The sequence below is a fragment of the Delphinus delphis genome, chromosome 6 (assembly GCF_949987515.2).
Source record: "Delphinus delphis chromosome 6, mDelDel1.2, whole genome shotgun sequence".
In the NCBI taxonomy this organism is placed as follows: Eukaryota; Metazoa; Chordata; class Mammalia; order Artiodactyla; family Delphinidae; genus Delphinus; species Delphinus delphis.
Window position 1 is genome coordinate 519823 of NC_082688.1, and position 13902 is coordinate 533724.

General features: G+C 50.4%; 1 protein-coding gene across 1 annotated transcript in view; it reads left to right on the forward strand.

Moving 5' to 3' along the window:
• The first annotated feature begins 282 nt into the window (after nt 1-282).
• Nucleotides 283-13902, forward strand: part of PNPLA7 (patatin like phospholipase domain containing 7) — a 31416-nt gene continuing 17796 nt past the window's right edge. The window contains 7 exon segments of the mRNA XM_060013636.1: nt 283-409; nt 552-643; nt 823-963; nt 2405-2564; nt 3462-3504; nt 6561-6641; nt 10158-10307. Coding sequence (XP_059869619.1) covers nt 335-409; nt 552-643; nt 823-963; nt 2405-2564; nt 3462-3504; nt 6561-6641; nt 10158-10307 — 742 coding nt within the window. The 5' untranslated portion in view covers nt 283-334.

A 13902-nucleotide genomic window follows, 5' to 3' on the forward strand; every position in this document is an offset into this window, starting at 1 on the left:
GGAAGGAGGGGTTGTGGTGACCGCCCACCGACAACCACAGCTGGCACCGTGGGGCAGATGCAGCTCGGGAGCTAGGGGACAGCAGGGGGCAGTGGCTGCCCGAAGAGGCTGGCTGGTGCCTGGCTAGGAGCCAGGCCCTCCGCGCTCCCCGGTGCTGCTGTTTGGGGCAGTCCGGTGGGCCTCGACTGTGGGGGAGGGTGAAGAGCCTTCCAGACTGGGAGGACTGTGCAGGCACTCGGGTTGTCGTGTGTGCCAGCGTGACAGGTGTGGGGTGGAGAGCGTCAGCCTTCTAGGCAGAGAGGACGCAGGGCTGAGGACTCAGAGCTCTCAGAGCATGGGCTGTGTGGGGACATGGCCACGCGGTATCGCTATCATCAGCGCCAAGGATGGTTCCCTGTGTCCTGGGCAGGTGAGCAGGGTGGGGCCGGGCCGGGATGCTGGTGTCGGGCTGCGGGCAGGCCAGGTCCTGAGGGCTGGGACTGACCCTGAGGCTGAGAGCTGGATCCACCGGCTGCAGGGTCCAGACGCGGCCTCCCCCTTTCTCTCTGCAGGTGACCACACTCCCCCACGCGCTTGTGGGGAACACAGCTGCCCCCCGGCAGCAGGCAAGGAAGAGGACCAAGGTGCTGTCTTTGGCCAAGAGGTACTGGGGGTGCCCTTCAGACTAGGCACGTCTCAGCTGCCTTCCCCAGTGGGCGCTGGGGAGGCCGCGGACGTTGCGCCGCCCGTGGCTTCCCTGCCATGGAGTTCACAGCGCAAACACCATCTGCGTTTGAACCCCTTTGGGCTTCTGCTCCAGGTGCACGTCTCTCTGCTTTGTAGCATCCTGCGTTTCAAGCAGGAATACCCCACCCTGCAGCCAAAGGAGCCCCCGCCCTCCCTGCTGGAGGCCGACCTCACGGAGTTCGATGTGAAGAATTCTCACCTGCCGTCAGAAGTCTTGTACATGCTGAAAAATGTTCGGTAAGAGAGAAGTGGACACGGGAGGCCCGCCATGTGCCTGCGGCTGTGCTCCGGGGACTGGCTGTCACCTGGCCTCCGAGGTTTCCTTTCTCTGTGGCCACCGTTGGTTGTGTCGACAAAAATAATGAATAAACAACCTATAATAGGAATAAGAAGAGTTTTATTTGAGCCAAACTGAGGACTATAGCCTGGAAGACAACCTCTCAGATAACTCTGAGGAACTTCCCCAGAGAAGCATAGTTTTTGGCAGTTTTATGTCTTGTCAGAACAAAGAACATTAAGCTAGTCAGGGATACATTCCTTCAAGGTTTCAAAAAAAACAGATAGCAGGTACATGGTGAGTCAGTATGGCCTCGGCACCTGGGAAGGGAGTCTTAGCATTGAAGGAGAACGAGCATTGGCACCCTAGAAAGGGAGGCATTTAATCTTTATTTTTTACGTGGACGTTTTGTTGTTCTTGTTGTTTAATATTTATCTATTTAATTTATTTGTTTTTGGCTGCGTTGGGTCTTTGTTGCTGCGCGCGGGCTTTCTCTAGTTGCGGTGAGCGGGGGCTGCTCTTCACTGCAGTGCGCGGGCTTCTCATTGCGGTGGCTTCTCTTGTTGCAGAGCACAGGCTCTAGGCACACGGGCTTCAGTAGTTGTGGCACACAGGCTCAGTAGTTGTGGCTCGCTGGCTCTAGAGCGCAGGCTCAGTAGTTGTGGCGCACGGGCTTAGTTGCTCCGAGGCATGTGGGATCTTCCCGGACCAGGGCTCGAACCCGAGTCCGTGTCGCCTGCATCGGCAGGCGGACTCTCAACCACTGTGCCACCAGGGAAGCCCCGGACGTTCTTTACTTCTGGCCGATGTGCCCTTTAATAATTAAGCAGACGTACAATATGTGTTTGATCAGCCGCAACAGGCTATTCTATCTAGTGAGCGTGAAGTGGGAGTTAACTCACGTGTAAGCCAGAATGCCCGCCCCCGACCCCAACATGTGAACACTGCTTTCATCAGTTGGGAAGTCTTCTTGCCATCGCTGCCCTCCCAGTGGTGAGTGGAGCCTCCTCGCCGGTTCTTTCGTGTGTCTGTCTGCTTATCAGAGTGTTCACCTTCAGGGCGACATGGAGCGAGTATGGGAAGCGTGTGGCTGGATGGAAAATTGCAAGTCTGGTTCCCCATTTCTCCCTGGAAGCCCCGACTCCTCTGTCCAGCGCTTCACTACCTGCCCTCGTTTATGCGTCTGGTTCAAATTCACGCTCACGGCCTGAGAGTTCTCTGAGCTCATGGAACAGTAGCTGATGGAAATGCCTGCAGCTTAAGCTTCTGTCCTGCTGGTGCCTGTGCTGTGGGCTCTGCAGCTCTTGAAAGCTCGCTCTGTGGTCTGGCCGGCAGGGACTGTGGCCTGTGTCCCTTCTCCCCTCCTTCCTGTAGGTGTCCCATGTGCACTGTTTCTTATAGGGTCCCGGGTCACTTTGAGAAGCCACTTTTCCTGGAACTTTGCAAACACATGGTGTTTGTGTAGCTTCTGGAAGGGGAGTACGTCTTCCGGCCAGGGGAGCCAGATACCAGCATCTATGTGGTGCAGGACGGGCGGCTGGAGGTCTGCATCCAGGATTCGGTGAGAGCCCTTGGGTGGGGCAGGGCTGGGGTCTGTTGTGTTTTCACTTAGAGGTCTGCCCTCTTTAACATTTGTTAAGTTTTCCATTGAAAAGTTAGTACCAAGTTTTATTTTATTATATTTTATTTTATGTAGATAGGAGATTCATATTTTATTTCTCCAGTGGCACTTTTACAGTTGAATATAAATTAAAGGCCTGCTTGCCCACCAAAGCCAGGTTCTTTAGGTGGTTCAGTCAAAGAGGTAAGACCTCTGGCTGTGGCTCCCATGAGAAGCGTCCACTCCTTAGCCCAGGTTTTGGGATTTTGCCAGCCTTGAGTTCATCAATAATTTCTTCAGTATCCTTAGGTGTCAGATCCTCATAGTAGCTGTCATTTCTTTGAACCATTGGTGCATTTACACAGGCCCCTAAATATTCCATTTCTATAAGAGTGAAAAGTTTGTCAAGTGTAGTCTCCCTGACCTTTATTCCAAGCTTTTTCTGAGTGGCCTCCAGTATGCTGTCAGAGTTTCAAAGCATGCAAGGATAGTAGTGCAAACTTGAATATGATTCTTTCCAACCGCTTTTTGATTATACATTGTATAAAAAGCTGCTTCTTCATATATTCTCATTGGAGGTACTTGTAACTTTCTGCAGCCTTGTTCATAGCAGAGATGGGCAGCCATCCATTCTGCCTTTGGGCTAAATCCAGGACTGGAAGTACAGCTGCTGCTTTGTGCCCTTATGGGTAGTTTTTTTACAGCTACCTCTATCCTCTTGTACTCTTCCAGTGTGAAATCAAGTGGAGTATCTGGGTTATTCTCAGGAGTGTCTCTGTGCACAGATAAGCCTCCTCCAGCTCCATTTTGCACCACCGTCTTATGCAAATTTCCTTGTATGTCTTCCCCCCTGAGCAGCGAGGCCACCTGTGTAGGCCAGCACGCCGCGGAGAGAAACATGGTGAGCCAAACTATGGGCCTTCGGAGTGCAAAATTTAAATTTTTTGTTCTTTGGAGGAAAAGGCACATTGGACCACAGCTGCCCTTGACGCAGGTGTGTCAGCTTCTGCTGTACAGGGGCTGTGCATGGTGGCTCACCTCTGCATTTCCCCAGACACATTGCAAGCACTTTTTAAAAATTAATTAATTGATTAATTAATTTATTTTTGGCTGTGTTGGATCTTCGTTGCTGTGCGTGGGCTTTCTCTAGTTGCAGCGAGCAGGGGCTACTCTTTGTTGCGGTGCGCGGGCTTCTCATTGCTGTGGATTCTCTTGTTGCAGAGCACAGGCTCTAGGTGCGCAGGGTTCAGTAGTTGTGGTTCGCGGACTCTAGAGCGGAGGCTCAGTAGTTGTGGCGCACGGGCTTCGTTGCTCCGTGGCATGTGGGATCTTCCCGGACCAGGGCTCGAACCTGTGTCCCCTGCGTTGGCAGGCGGACTCTCAACCACTGCGCCACCAGGGAAGCCCACATCACAAGCATCTTGCCGTGTCTCTCCCACTGCCTTGGAACCCCTCAGTGGTTGGGTATTGATCTATGATGATCATTAGCACCCTTGCCTTATTTTTGGGTTTCAGGCTGTGAATAGTTTTAACTCTAAGAAAATAATTCAGCTGGAAGCTACCTCTTTGTTTCCTGCCACTGTTGACTTATATGCTTGAGTCACAGTTGCCAGGGGCACCTATAGACCCGGACTCCTGAGGGCTTGTGGGTTTATTTGCCTGCTGGTGGGTGACGCAGCCTCCCGCCGCAGACACAGTGAACCCTGGACTGCACGAGGTCGCCCCCACCCCGGCCACGTGAAGTTCCCGCCTGCCGGGCCCTGGGTGGGCCCTGACCTCGCACAGCTCCTGCATGGTCTTCGGGCTGCTAGACCACAGTGTCGTCAGGGTACAGGTCTCACGTGTGTCGCTTTGTCTGCGGGTGACCTGGTGGGACAATTAGAAAAGGCGTGGCTTTCGTCCAGTCTCCTGGGGCGGGGCCTCCATGTCATCCACCTGGCAGGCCTTCACCAAGAGGGCCGGAGCCTTTGGGCCGGATGGAAGGGCTCCTGGACAGTGAGACCAGTGCCAGGTTTGAAGAAGTTCACAGCGGTTCCCTGGGTCACACTGCGGTGAAGTTCCTATACTAAATCACCAGCATCACATGGTTTTCTTTTTCTTTTAATCCAGTGGAAAAATATGTCAAAATACTATTATTTATACTGGTGGCTAGGGTTTGCATCTCCCTAACGACTAAAGATGTTGAGCACCTTTTCATGTTTTCATTGGCCTGTTGTGAACCTTTTTCATTTGATGTAGAAATGATCACTTTCAAAAGCTTTGATTTAGAGCTATTGTTAATTTGTAATTGTGATAATTGTATCATTGTTGTGATATTTTAGAGATACGACTTCAACTATTAATGGATAAAATGCTATGTTTGGGATTGTCTTCAAAATTTTGGGGGTATGTGTGTGAAATAAGATGGGTGGAGCTGGGTGATGGGGGGGGGTCCACTGTACTCTTCTCTCTACTTTCGTGTATCTTTGAAATTTTCCATAATAAAATGTGGTTTGTAAAATTAGCTCCAGTTGGGCTTCCCTGGTGGCGCAGTGGTTGAGAGTCCACCTGCCGATGCAGGGGACACGGGTTCGTGCCCCAGTCCGGGAAGATCCCACATGCCGTGGAACGGCTGGGCCCGTGAGCTATGGCCGCTGGGCCTGCGCGTCCGGAGCCTGTTGCTCCGCAACGGGACAGGCCACAACAGTGAGAGGCCCGCGTACCGCAAAAAACAAACAAACAAAATTAGCTCCAGTTAATAGTTTGTTGCTAGATTAGTTGTATATAAACCAGACTTCTTTTCAGCTTCTGTTTTGGACCACTCTGCTCAAACTACGTCTTGTCTCACGTCCTAAAATTTGGACAGTTTCACTTGCATCTTCCATGGGTCTTTGACACCAGAGTCCTGGGGGTAAGAGAGGGTCTCCAAGTTAGCTTGCAGGTGGAGGGCTGGCTGGCAGGGGCTGGGGACACCGGTTGCCGTAGCACGAGGTCTCAGGGCCTGCTCTTTGCGTAGTCAGCCCAGAGCTGTCGGCTGTAGATGGCCAGGAAGTAGCCGGCGGCTGAGGCTTGCAGAGGTGGCGCCTGGTGTCGGAATCACCTCATCACTGCTTTCACCTTGCTCTCCGAGATACTTAGGGTTACTGAAGCTGACAGCGGCTTCTCTTTTCGAAAGTGATGCGTACTGCATGCAAGAGCCACAGAAGCAGGCTTCCTGTACAGTACATCCTCTCCCATCTTGCGAACTTTAGCAAATTAAAAAACTTTTAACTCACTTTACTCATGCAAAAGCCCTTAAAAGTAAATTACAGGTATTTTGACATTCCAACCTTAGATACTTGAGTCTGCAACTCTAAAAATTTAGAATATTAACCAAAATAGCATTATTATATTTAAAAGGTAATTCTTCCTGGATATCATGTAAAGCAGCCCATGTCCAGCGGGCCAGGCACTCAGCATCACGTGATGACCCTCGGCTCTGGGGAAGGCCCTCGTGGCCTGCCTGCGGGCAGTCGTGGCTTCCCGGTGCTGCCCCGTGTTTTCCGCCTGGGAATGAGAGGAGATGCCGTCCCGGGCAAGGTCCCAGGCCACGTGCCCCGCACCTGCCTGCGACCAGACAGCAGCCACATCACCTTCCACTGCTTAGAGTGGTTTACAGCCGCGGCAGTCTTGACACCGTGGGTCTGAGGCAGCGGCCCCCAACCTTTCTGGTACCAGGGACTGGTTTCGTGGAAGGCAATTTTTGCATGGACTGGGGAGTTTTGGGGGGATGGTTCAGGCGGTAATGCGAGCACGGGGAGCGGCAGATGAAGCTTCACTTGCGCTAGCCCGCCGCTCATCTGCTGCTGTGTGGCCTGGCTCCTAACAGGCTGCGGACCGCTACTGGTCCAGGGGCTGGGGACCCCTGGTCTAAGGTGCTTGCTTGGCGTCATGGTTTAAAGTGTGTGGTTGAGGTCTCTGTTCTTCCTCTGCCCCCAGGTTGTGACTCGCTGATTCACCTCTTGGGCGAGAAGATCCTGGTCAGCCTCCAGCAGGGAACTGCGACGGCTGGGTGCCTGGGCCTGCAACCTGGGAGCCCCGCCCACCCCACTCAGAGCCCCGCCCAGAGCCTCTACTTAGGTTGAAACCCCCCTCACAGTGTTAGAACTTTTGCTTTCAGCCGTCAAACACATTTAAAACTATTCCCTCATCCCGGTGTTCCAAGCTTCCTCCTGGTATCATTTTCCTTCTGTCTGAAGACGTTCCTTTAATAATAGTCCTTTTAGCGCAGGTCTGCTGGCTACAGATTCTCTTAATTTTCCTTCATCTAAGACTGTCTTTACTTCACCTTCGTCCTGAAGGATACTTTTTGCTGGATGTGCAATTCTGGCTTGACAGTCCTTTTATTTCAGCACTTTAAACATTTTGTACCACTTCCTTCTGGTCTTCGTTGCTTCTAATGAGAAATCCAGACATTCAAATTGTTCCCAAGTAGGTAGTGCATCATTTCTGTCTGGCTGTATTTGGGATTTTCCTTTGCCTTTACTGTTTGGAAATTTGATTTTGGAGTGCTTGGCGTGAATTTCTTTGGGTTTATCTTGTTTGGGGTTTGCTCATCTTGAATCTGTAAGTATATATATATATTTTAACTAAATTTGGAAAGGTTTCATCCTTTATTTCTTCAGATAGTCTCTCAGCCCTGTATTCTTTCTCCTCTTCTGGAAATTCACAGAAGCAAATGTTAGACCTTTTGTTATTGTCCCAGTGTCTGTGGGACACTGTTTGTTTTTTAATCTTTTTTCTCCATCTGAGGTTCAGATTGAGTACTTTCTTTTTTTTTTTTTGCGGTACGCGGGCCTCTCAGTGTTGTGGCCTCTCCCATTGCGGAGCAACAGGCTCCGGAAGCGCAGGCTCAGCGGCCATGGCTCATGGGTCCAGCCGCTCCGCGGCATGTGGGATCTTCCTGGACTGTGTCAGGAACCCGTGTCCCCTGCATCGGCAGGCGGACTCTCAACCACTGCGCCACCAGGGAAGCCCGAGTACTCTCTTTTGATATGTCTTCAAGCTCACTGGCTCTTTCCTCTGTCTTCTTGATTCTGCTCCTAAGGCCACCCAGAGAATTTTTAATTTCAGTTATTATATTTCTGCATTTGCTTCAAGACAGTCCATGACAGCTGTCTCTGTCTGGTTATGATCACTGCTTTATTGCCTCGTCAAGGACTTCCAAATTCTGTGACATGTTGTCTTTTTTTTTTTTTTTTTAATTTATTTTTGGCCGCGTTGGGTCTTTGTTGCTGTGCGCGGGCTTTCTCTAGTTGAGGCAAGCGGGGGCTACTCTTCGTAGTGGTGTGCGGGCTTCTCATTGCGGTGGCTTCTCTTGTTGAGGAGCACGGGCTCTAAGTGCGCAGCTTCAGTAGTTGTGGCTCGCGGGCTCAGTAGTTGTGGCACACAGGCTCTAGAGCACAGGGTCAGTAGTTGTGGTGCACAGGCTTAGTTGCTCCGCAGCACGTGGGATCTTCCTGGACCAGGGCTCGAACCCATGTCCCCTGAATTGGCACACGGATTCTTAACCACTGCGCCACCAGGGAAGCCCACATGTTGTCGTTTTTGTCTGTTAATTGTCTTCTCCTGTTCAAGTTGAGATTTTCCTGGCTCTTGGTATGCCTGGTAATTTTGGATTGCATCCTGTATTTCGAGTATTATGTTATGAGAGCCTGGTTCCCATTTAAATCTTCTATTTTTGCAGACTGTCAATGTGCTCATATTCACAGAGCATGTCCTGGCCCTCTTCCTTGGGCTGTGTTTGAATGTTAATTTAATTCTCAAGGCCTTTGCAGTACTGCTCTGGTCTGCTGTGCTTGTGTGCTACCCAGAGCCAGTGTGAAGGCTGGTATGCCACACTGGATTCTGTTCTCAGAGCCTCTGCTGTGCGATCCTGGCCAGTTTCATGTATGGGCTGCTTGGGGGTGAAGCCAGGACTTCATACTAGATCTAGAGGACTCCCTTGTCCATCTCCCCTCTCTAGTGCAGGGAATGGAGAGCTGGGGGCTCCACCCCACTGTGTCTATCGCCCCATGCAGGAACTTGGGGCCCTGGAAAGCCCCCCTGGAGGCAGCACCCAGTGCGGAGGGGGAGGCATGGACCCCACTTGGCTGTAGCTGGGACGGGGCAGTGGCACTGCTACCCTTGTGGCATTAGCAGCGTGGTCTTCCCACGAGTCCTGGCTCGTCTGCACTCCTCTTCACGCCCCTCTGGGTCTCCTGAGAACTGTGTCCAGAGCCTCCGTGTAACTGGTGGCAGTGGTTAGGTGCGATATGCCGGCTCCATCTCCTTCTTGGTCAGAACCAGAACCTCCCACATGCCTTTCTTAAAGACTAAAAGAAAACTGTCAGAAGCTGGCAATAGAATCCCCCTCTGGTTCTACGTCAGACGGAGGGTTCTAACGTCAGAGGTCACTGGGAAAGAGCGAGAGGAAGGGGATTCCCCACAGAGAAGCTGCCAGAAAACCGGTGAAAAGGGGCCCCCTGCTGCCTCGCATGCAGCTGCCAACTGGCTCACAGCCCTCACTTTCTTGCCCTGCCCCCAGGTTAGCTCTTAGGGGCCCCTCTCTCTGCCTTCTGCAGCCCCCGCTCTGGCTTCTGGGTCAGGCCTTGCAGGAACCCACGCTCTATGCCTCAGGACCCACCGCTCCTCCCCAGGGACGAGACCAGCAGAGTCAGAAATGGATGCCCTCTTGGCGGAGCTGGACCCTCCTGCATGGCCGGTGCCTGCACCTGGCACCTGGCCGTGCCCTTCCTGGTCGGGAGGGTCTGTGCAGGAGCTGGGCTGGCACAGCGGCCAGCCATGGGGGCCAGGAAGAGAGCCCTCAATGTGTTGGGGCCCCAGAAGACTGGGGTCTGGCTGGGACGTGGGCGGCAGGAGGGGTGAGGCTGCCCGTTCAGCCACGTCCATGAAAACAGGAGGTGCTACTTGCCAAGCAGTAACTTTGTGTTGGGAATGAACTTCAGCCGGGGACGCTCGGACCGAGGCTGATGCGCTCGTGGGCACGTGCCCGCTGCCTCCGTCCCTGCTGCTGTGGGGCTTCCTGGCCTCACGTCTAGAGAAGGGGAAGCCTGTGGCCTCAGGGACAGGCATCCCAGGACCCAGCCCTGACCAACCCTGGGTTGTTTTGTGCCTCACCCCGGGGTCTGGAAACCCCACGCAGACGAGGTGGTCAGACTGTTTGCTGTCTCTGGAGCAGTCAGTGGAAGAACTCCAGGAAGGGGGGCAGGTCAGAGGATGGGCCCTCCCCTGGCCGATCCTTTCGACTCTGCGTTTTCTCTGGGCCTCACAGCCTTCTCTGCATCCGTGCATCCGTCTCCCCTTCAGCGGGCCCGGTCCTGGTGTGTATGAAACGCAAGGGCGCCACAGTGTGGTTGGTAATTTCAGCGGGAAAGGCGGGGCTCTGGCTGTGGGGACTCGGGGCCGACCCCGGTGCCTGTTCCATCTGCCGAGGCCTCTCGTGCCGTGGTGTCACCTAGAAACATCCAGGGACACCGAGACTGTGCGAGTGGCAGCCCGATCCCTCAGGCCAACGCACGCCCCTGTGCTCTGCAGGTCACCAGTTTGGGCTACATGCTGTAGGGAGCAAGTGGGACTCGGGGAACCCTGCCAGCAACCTCTCCACGGTGGCCGTCATGCCCGTGTCAGAGGATGTGCCCCTCACCACCTTCACCCTGGAGCTCAAGCACGCCCTTAGCGCCATCGGTAAGCCCTGCCCAAAGGCACCTGAGGTCCGGTTGGACCCCCTCCTCCTGCTTCTCATCCTTCCAGGTTCTCCTGAAAGAGCACTTAGTGTTGCTCGCAAGGCTAAACCCTGCGCAGGGGGTGGAGAGGGGTGCAGCGCTGGGGAGAGGACCGTCGCAGTGAGACGGGCGCCTCTGGACAGTCTTGATGGGCAAACCCTATCTCACAGGGGCTGGTGTGAGTCACACCGCACTGCTCCTCCCAGCTGAACTCTGGGGCCTCCAGGGGCACAGAGACCCCTGAACCGCCCCCCGCCAGCGGGAGCCCATCTTGGGGTGTGAGCCTGGGGTGGGTGCGTGCAGCTGCTCCACTACTCGGAGGGGACACCGCAATGGCTGGGGCAGCTGACTGACCACGTGGAGAACACCCGCAGCTGGGGTCAGGCAGCTTAGGTCATGTTCCCAAGTTCCACGGCTGTTAAGTTGGGGGCTCAAGAACAAGAAACTGAAATTCCTGAGAACCCTTAGAAATTCCCCAAATCATAAAGTATTCCATATTCTTAACACTTTATGTATATGTTTTTATAACTGTGAGCGACCATAGTAAGAGACAATAAGTCAATTTTCTGAGATAGGGCTATTCTAAAGGTTTCAGGGGTGTCTTCAAAAATGATATAACAATAGGTGCAATGAATGTTACATTACTATTATGGAACAATACGTTGTGACAAGAGTATGTATCTTAATATGGCGAAAACGTCCGCTATCTGAAACAGACACTTGATAGTAGAAGGCATTAAATAAATGCCAAATGAAAATGATTTATGAAATTGAAGATACTACTATAAATATTTAATATGTAAAAGTTACTCTCCAAGGGAAAATTTAAATCACAGAAAGCGTTAATTTGGATTCGTCTTGGTCTTTGTTTTATAACAAATATTCTGGAGGTAGAAAACATCATACATTTTTCAGTGACGTTGGTCAGACTGTCCAGGGCACACCCAAAAGATCTGCAGTTGCACAGTGGAGATGTGTTGATTCATAAAAGCTTATTCCCTTTTTTAAAAAAACAAACCAACCTTTTATTTTGAAATAATTACAGATTCACAGGAAGTTGTAAAAATAGTAAAGCGAGAGCCACACACCACCCCCTGCCCCAGGTTGCAGCACAGCATCCAGACCAGGAGGTTAGCGTCCGTGTGGTGCGCTGATGTGACATTCATGTGTGTCCACGCAAATTTCTATTTCTTCGAGGAACTGGGGATCTTGACAGGGATTGCACTGAACTGTTGGTGGCTTTGGGTGGCACTGACATCCTAGCAGTGTTAAGTGAAAGCAGGCATCCTGCCTCGTTCCTGATCTTAGGGGGAAGCGTTCAGTCCTTCGCCTTCAAGTAGGATGTTAGTGGTCAGTTCTTCATGTATGGCCTTCAATATGTTGAGGAGGTTTCTTTCTATTCAGAATTTGTTGAGTGTTTATATCATAAAAAGATGTTGAATTTTGTCAGTGCTTTTTCTGCGTCAGTTGAGATGATCATACTTCCCCCCCTTTGTTCTGTTAATGTGATTTATTACGCTGATTGATATTCATATGCTGAGTCATTCTTGCATTCCAGGAATAAATCCCACTTGGTGTGGTATGTAATCCTCTTAATACCCTGCTGAGTTTGGTCAGCTCCTGTTTCCTGAGGATTTTGCATTGTCAAAGGTGCTCGTCTGTAGTTTCTCCTGGCGTCTTGGTCCCACGCAGACTTTGGTACTGGTGGGGCGGGGCGGTGCTGGCCCCACGGAATGAGTTAAGAAGTGTTCCCTCCGAGTCAATATTTTTGGAAGAGTTTGAGGAGGATTGGTGTTAATTTTTCTTTAAATATTTGGTAAAATTCCCTAGTGAAGCCACCTCATGCAGGGCTTTTTTTTTTTTTTTTTTTTTAACTGGTTCAGTTTCTTACTGGTTATAGGTCTATTCAGATTTCCTGTTTCTTCATGGTTCAGTCATGGTAGGTTGTGCGTTTCTAGGAATTTGTCCATTTCATCCAGATGATCCAGTTCGTTAGTTTGCAATTGCTCACTGTACTCTCTTGTATTACTTTTTATTTCTGTAAAATAGCTAATGTCCTGTTATTTCTGCATTTAGTAATTTGAGTCTTTTCTCTTTTTTTCTTTATTCCTCTAGCTAAAGGTTTGCCAATTTTATTGATTCTTTCAAAGAACCAACTATTGGTTTCATTGATTTTCTGTTTTCCTATTCTCTATTTTATTTATCTCTGTTCTGATCTTTATTATTTCCTTATTTCTGCTAGCTCTGGGTTTAGTTTGAGATTCTTTTTCCGGTTACTTAAGGTACAAAGCCAGTTGTTGATCAGAGATCTTTCTTCTTCCTCAAAGGAGGCATGTGTAGCTGTAAACTTCCCTCCTAGCTATGCTTTCGCTGTGTCCAGTACATCCGGGAATGTTGTTATTTTTGTTTTTATTTCTCTCAAGATATTTTCTCATTTCTCTTGTGATTTCTTTGACCCATTGGTTGTTTATGCATGTGTTGTTTAATTTCCATATATTTTTGAATTTTCCAGTTTCATACCATTGTGATCAGAAAAGATACTTTGTGTAAATCCAATTTTTAAAAAATTTTTTCTCGGAGCATAGTGCTTTACAATGTTGTGTTAGTTTCCACTGTACAGCAAAGTGAATCAGCTTTACAGATACATATATCCGCTCTTTTTTGGATTTCCTTCCCATTTAGGTCACCACAGAGCATTGAATGGAGTTCCCTTGCTATACAGTAGGTTCTCATTAGTTATCTATTTTATTTTATTTTTTCAAAGAAAGATTCCATTTTCTCTCATTTCTTTTTTTTCTTAAATTAATTATATTTTAATTTGGTTGCGCCAGATCTTAGTTGTGGCAGGCGGGCTCCTTAGTTGTGGCCCGAGGGCTCCTTAGTTGTGGCGTGCATGTGGGATCTAGTTTCCTGACCAGGGATTGAACCCAGGCCCCCTGCATTGGGAGCGTGGAGTCTTACACACAGAGTCTAACCACTGCGCCATCAAGGAAGTCCCAGTTACCTATTTTATACACAGTATCAATAGTGTATATATATCGGTCCCAATCTCCCAGTTCATCCCACCCCCCCACCCCCGCCTTGGTATCCATATGTTTGTTCTCTACATCTGTAAATCCAATCTTTTTGTTTTTTTTTAAGTCTTTATTGAATTTATTACAATATTGCTTCTGTTTTATGGTTTTGGCTTTTTGGCCCCAAGACATGTGGGATCTCATCTCCCTGACCAGGGATCGAACCCGCATCCCCTGCATTGCAAGGAGAAGTCTTAACCACTGGATCACCAGGGAAGTCCCTGTAAATCCAGTCTTTAAAGTTCTTTAGGACTTACCTTGTGGCCTAACATATAGTCTGTCCTGGAGAAAGGGAAGAGTGTGTGTTCTGCAGCTGGGCGGGTGGCCTTTCCTCTTTGTGCATTTTGATGAGTGTGCAGTGGTATCTTGTTTGGGCCTGAATTTGCATTTCCCAACAACTAAGAAGTTTGTTTGTTTACTGGCCATTGGGATACCTTCTTTCGCAAGTGCCTGTCAAGTTGCCCACCCTTTTTATTGGCTTGT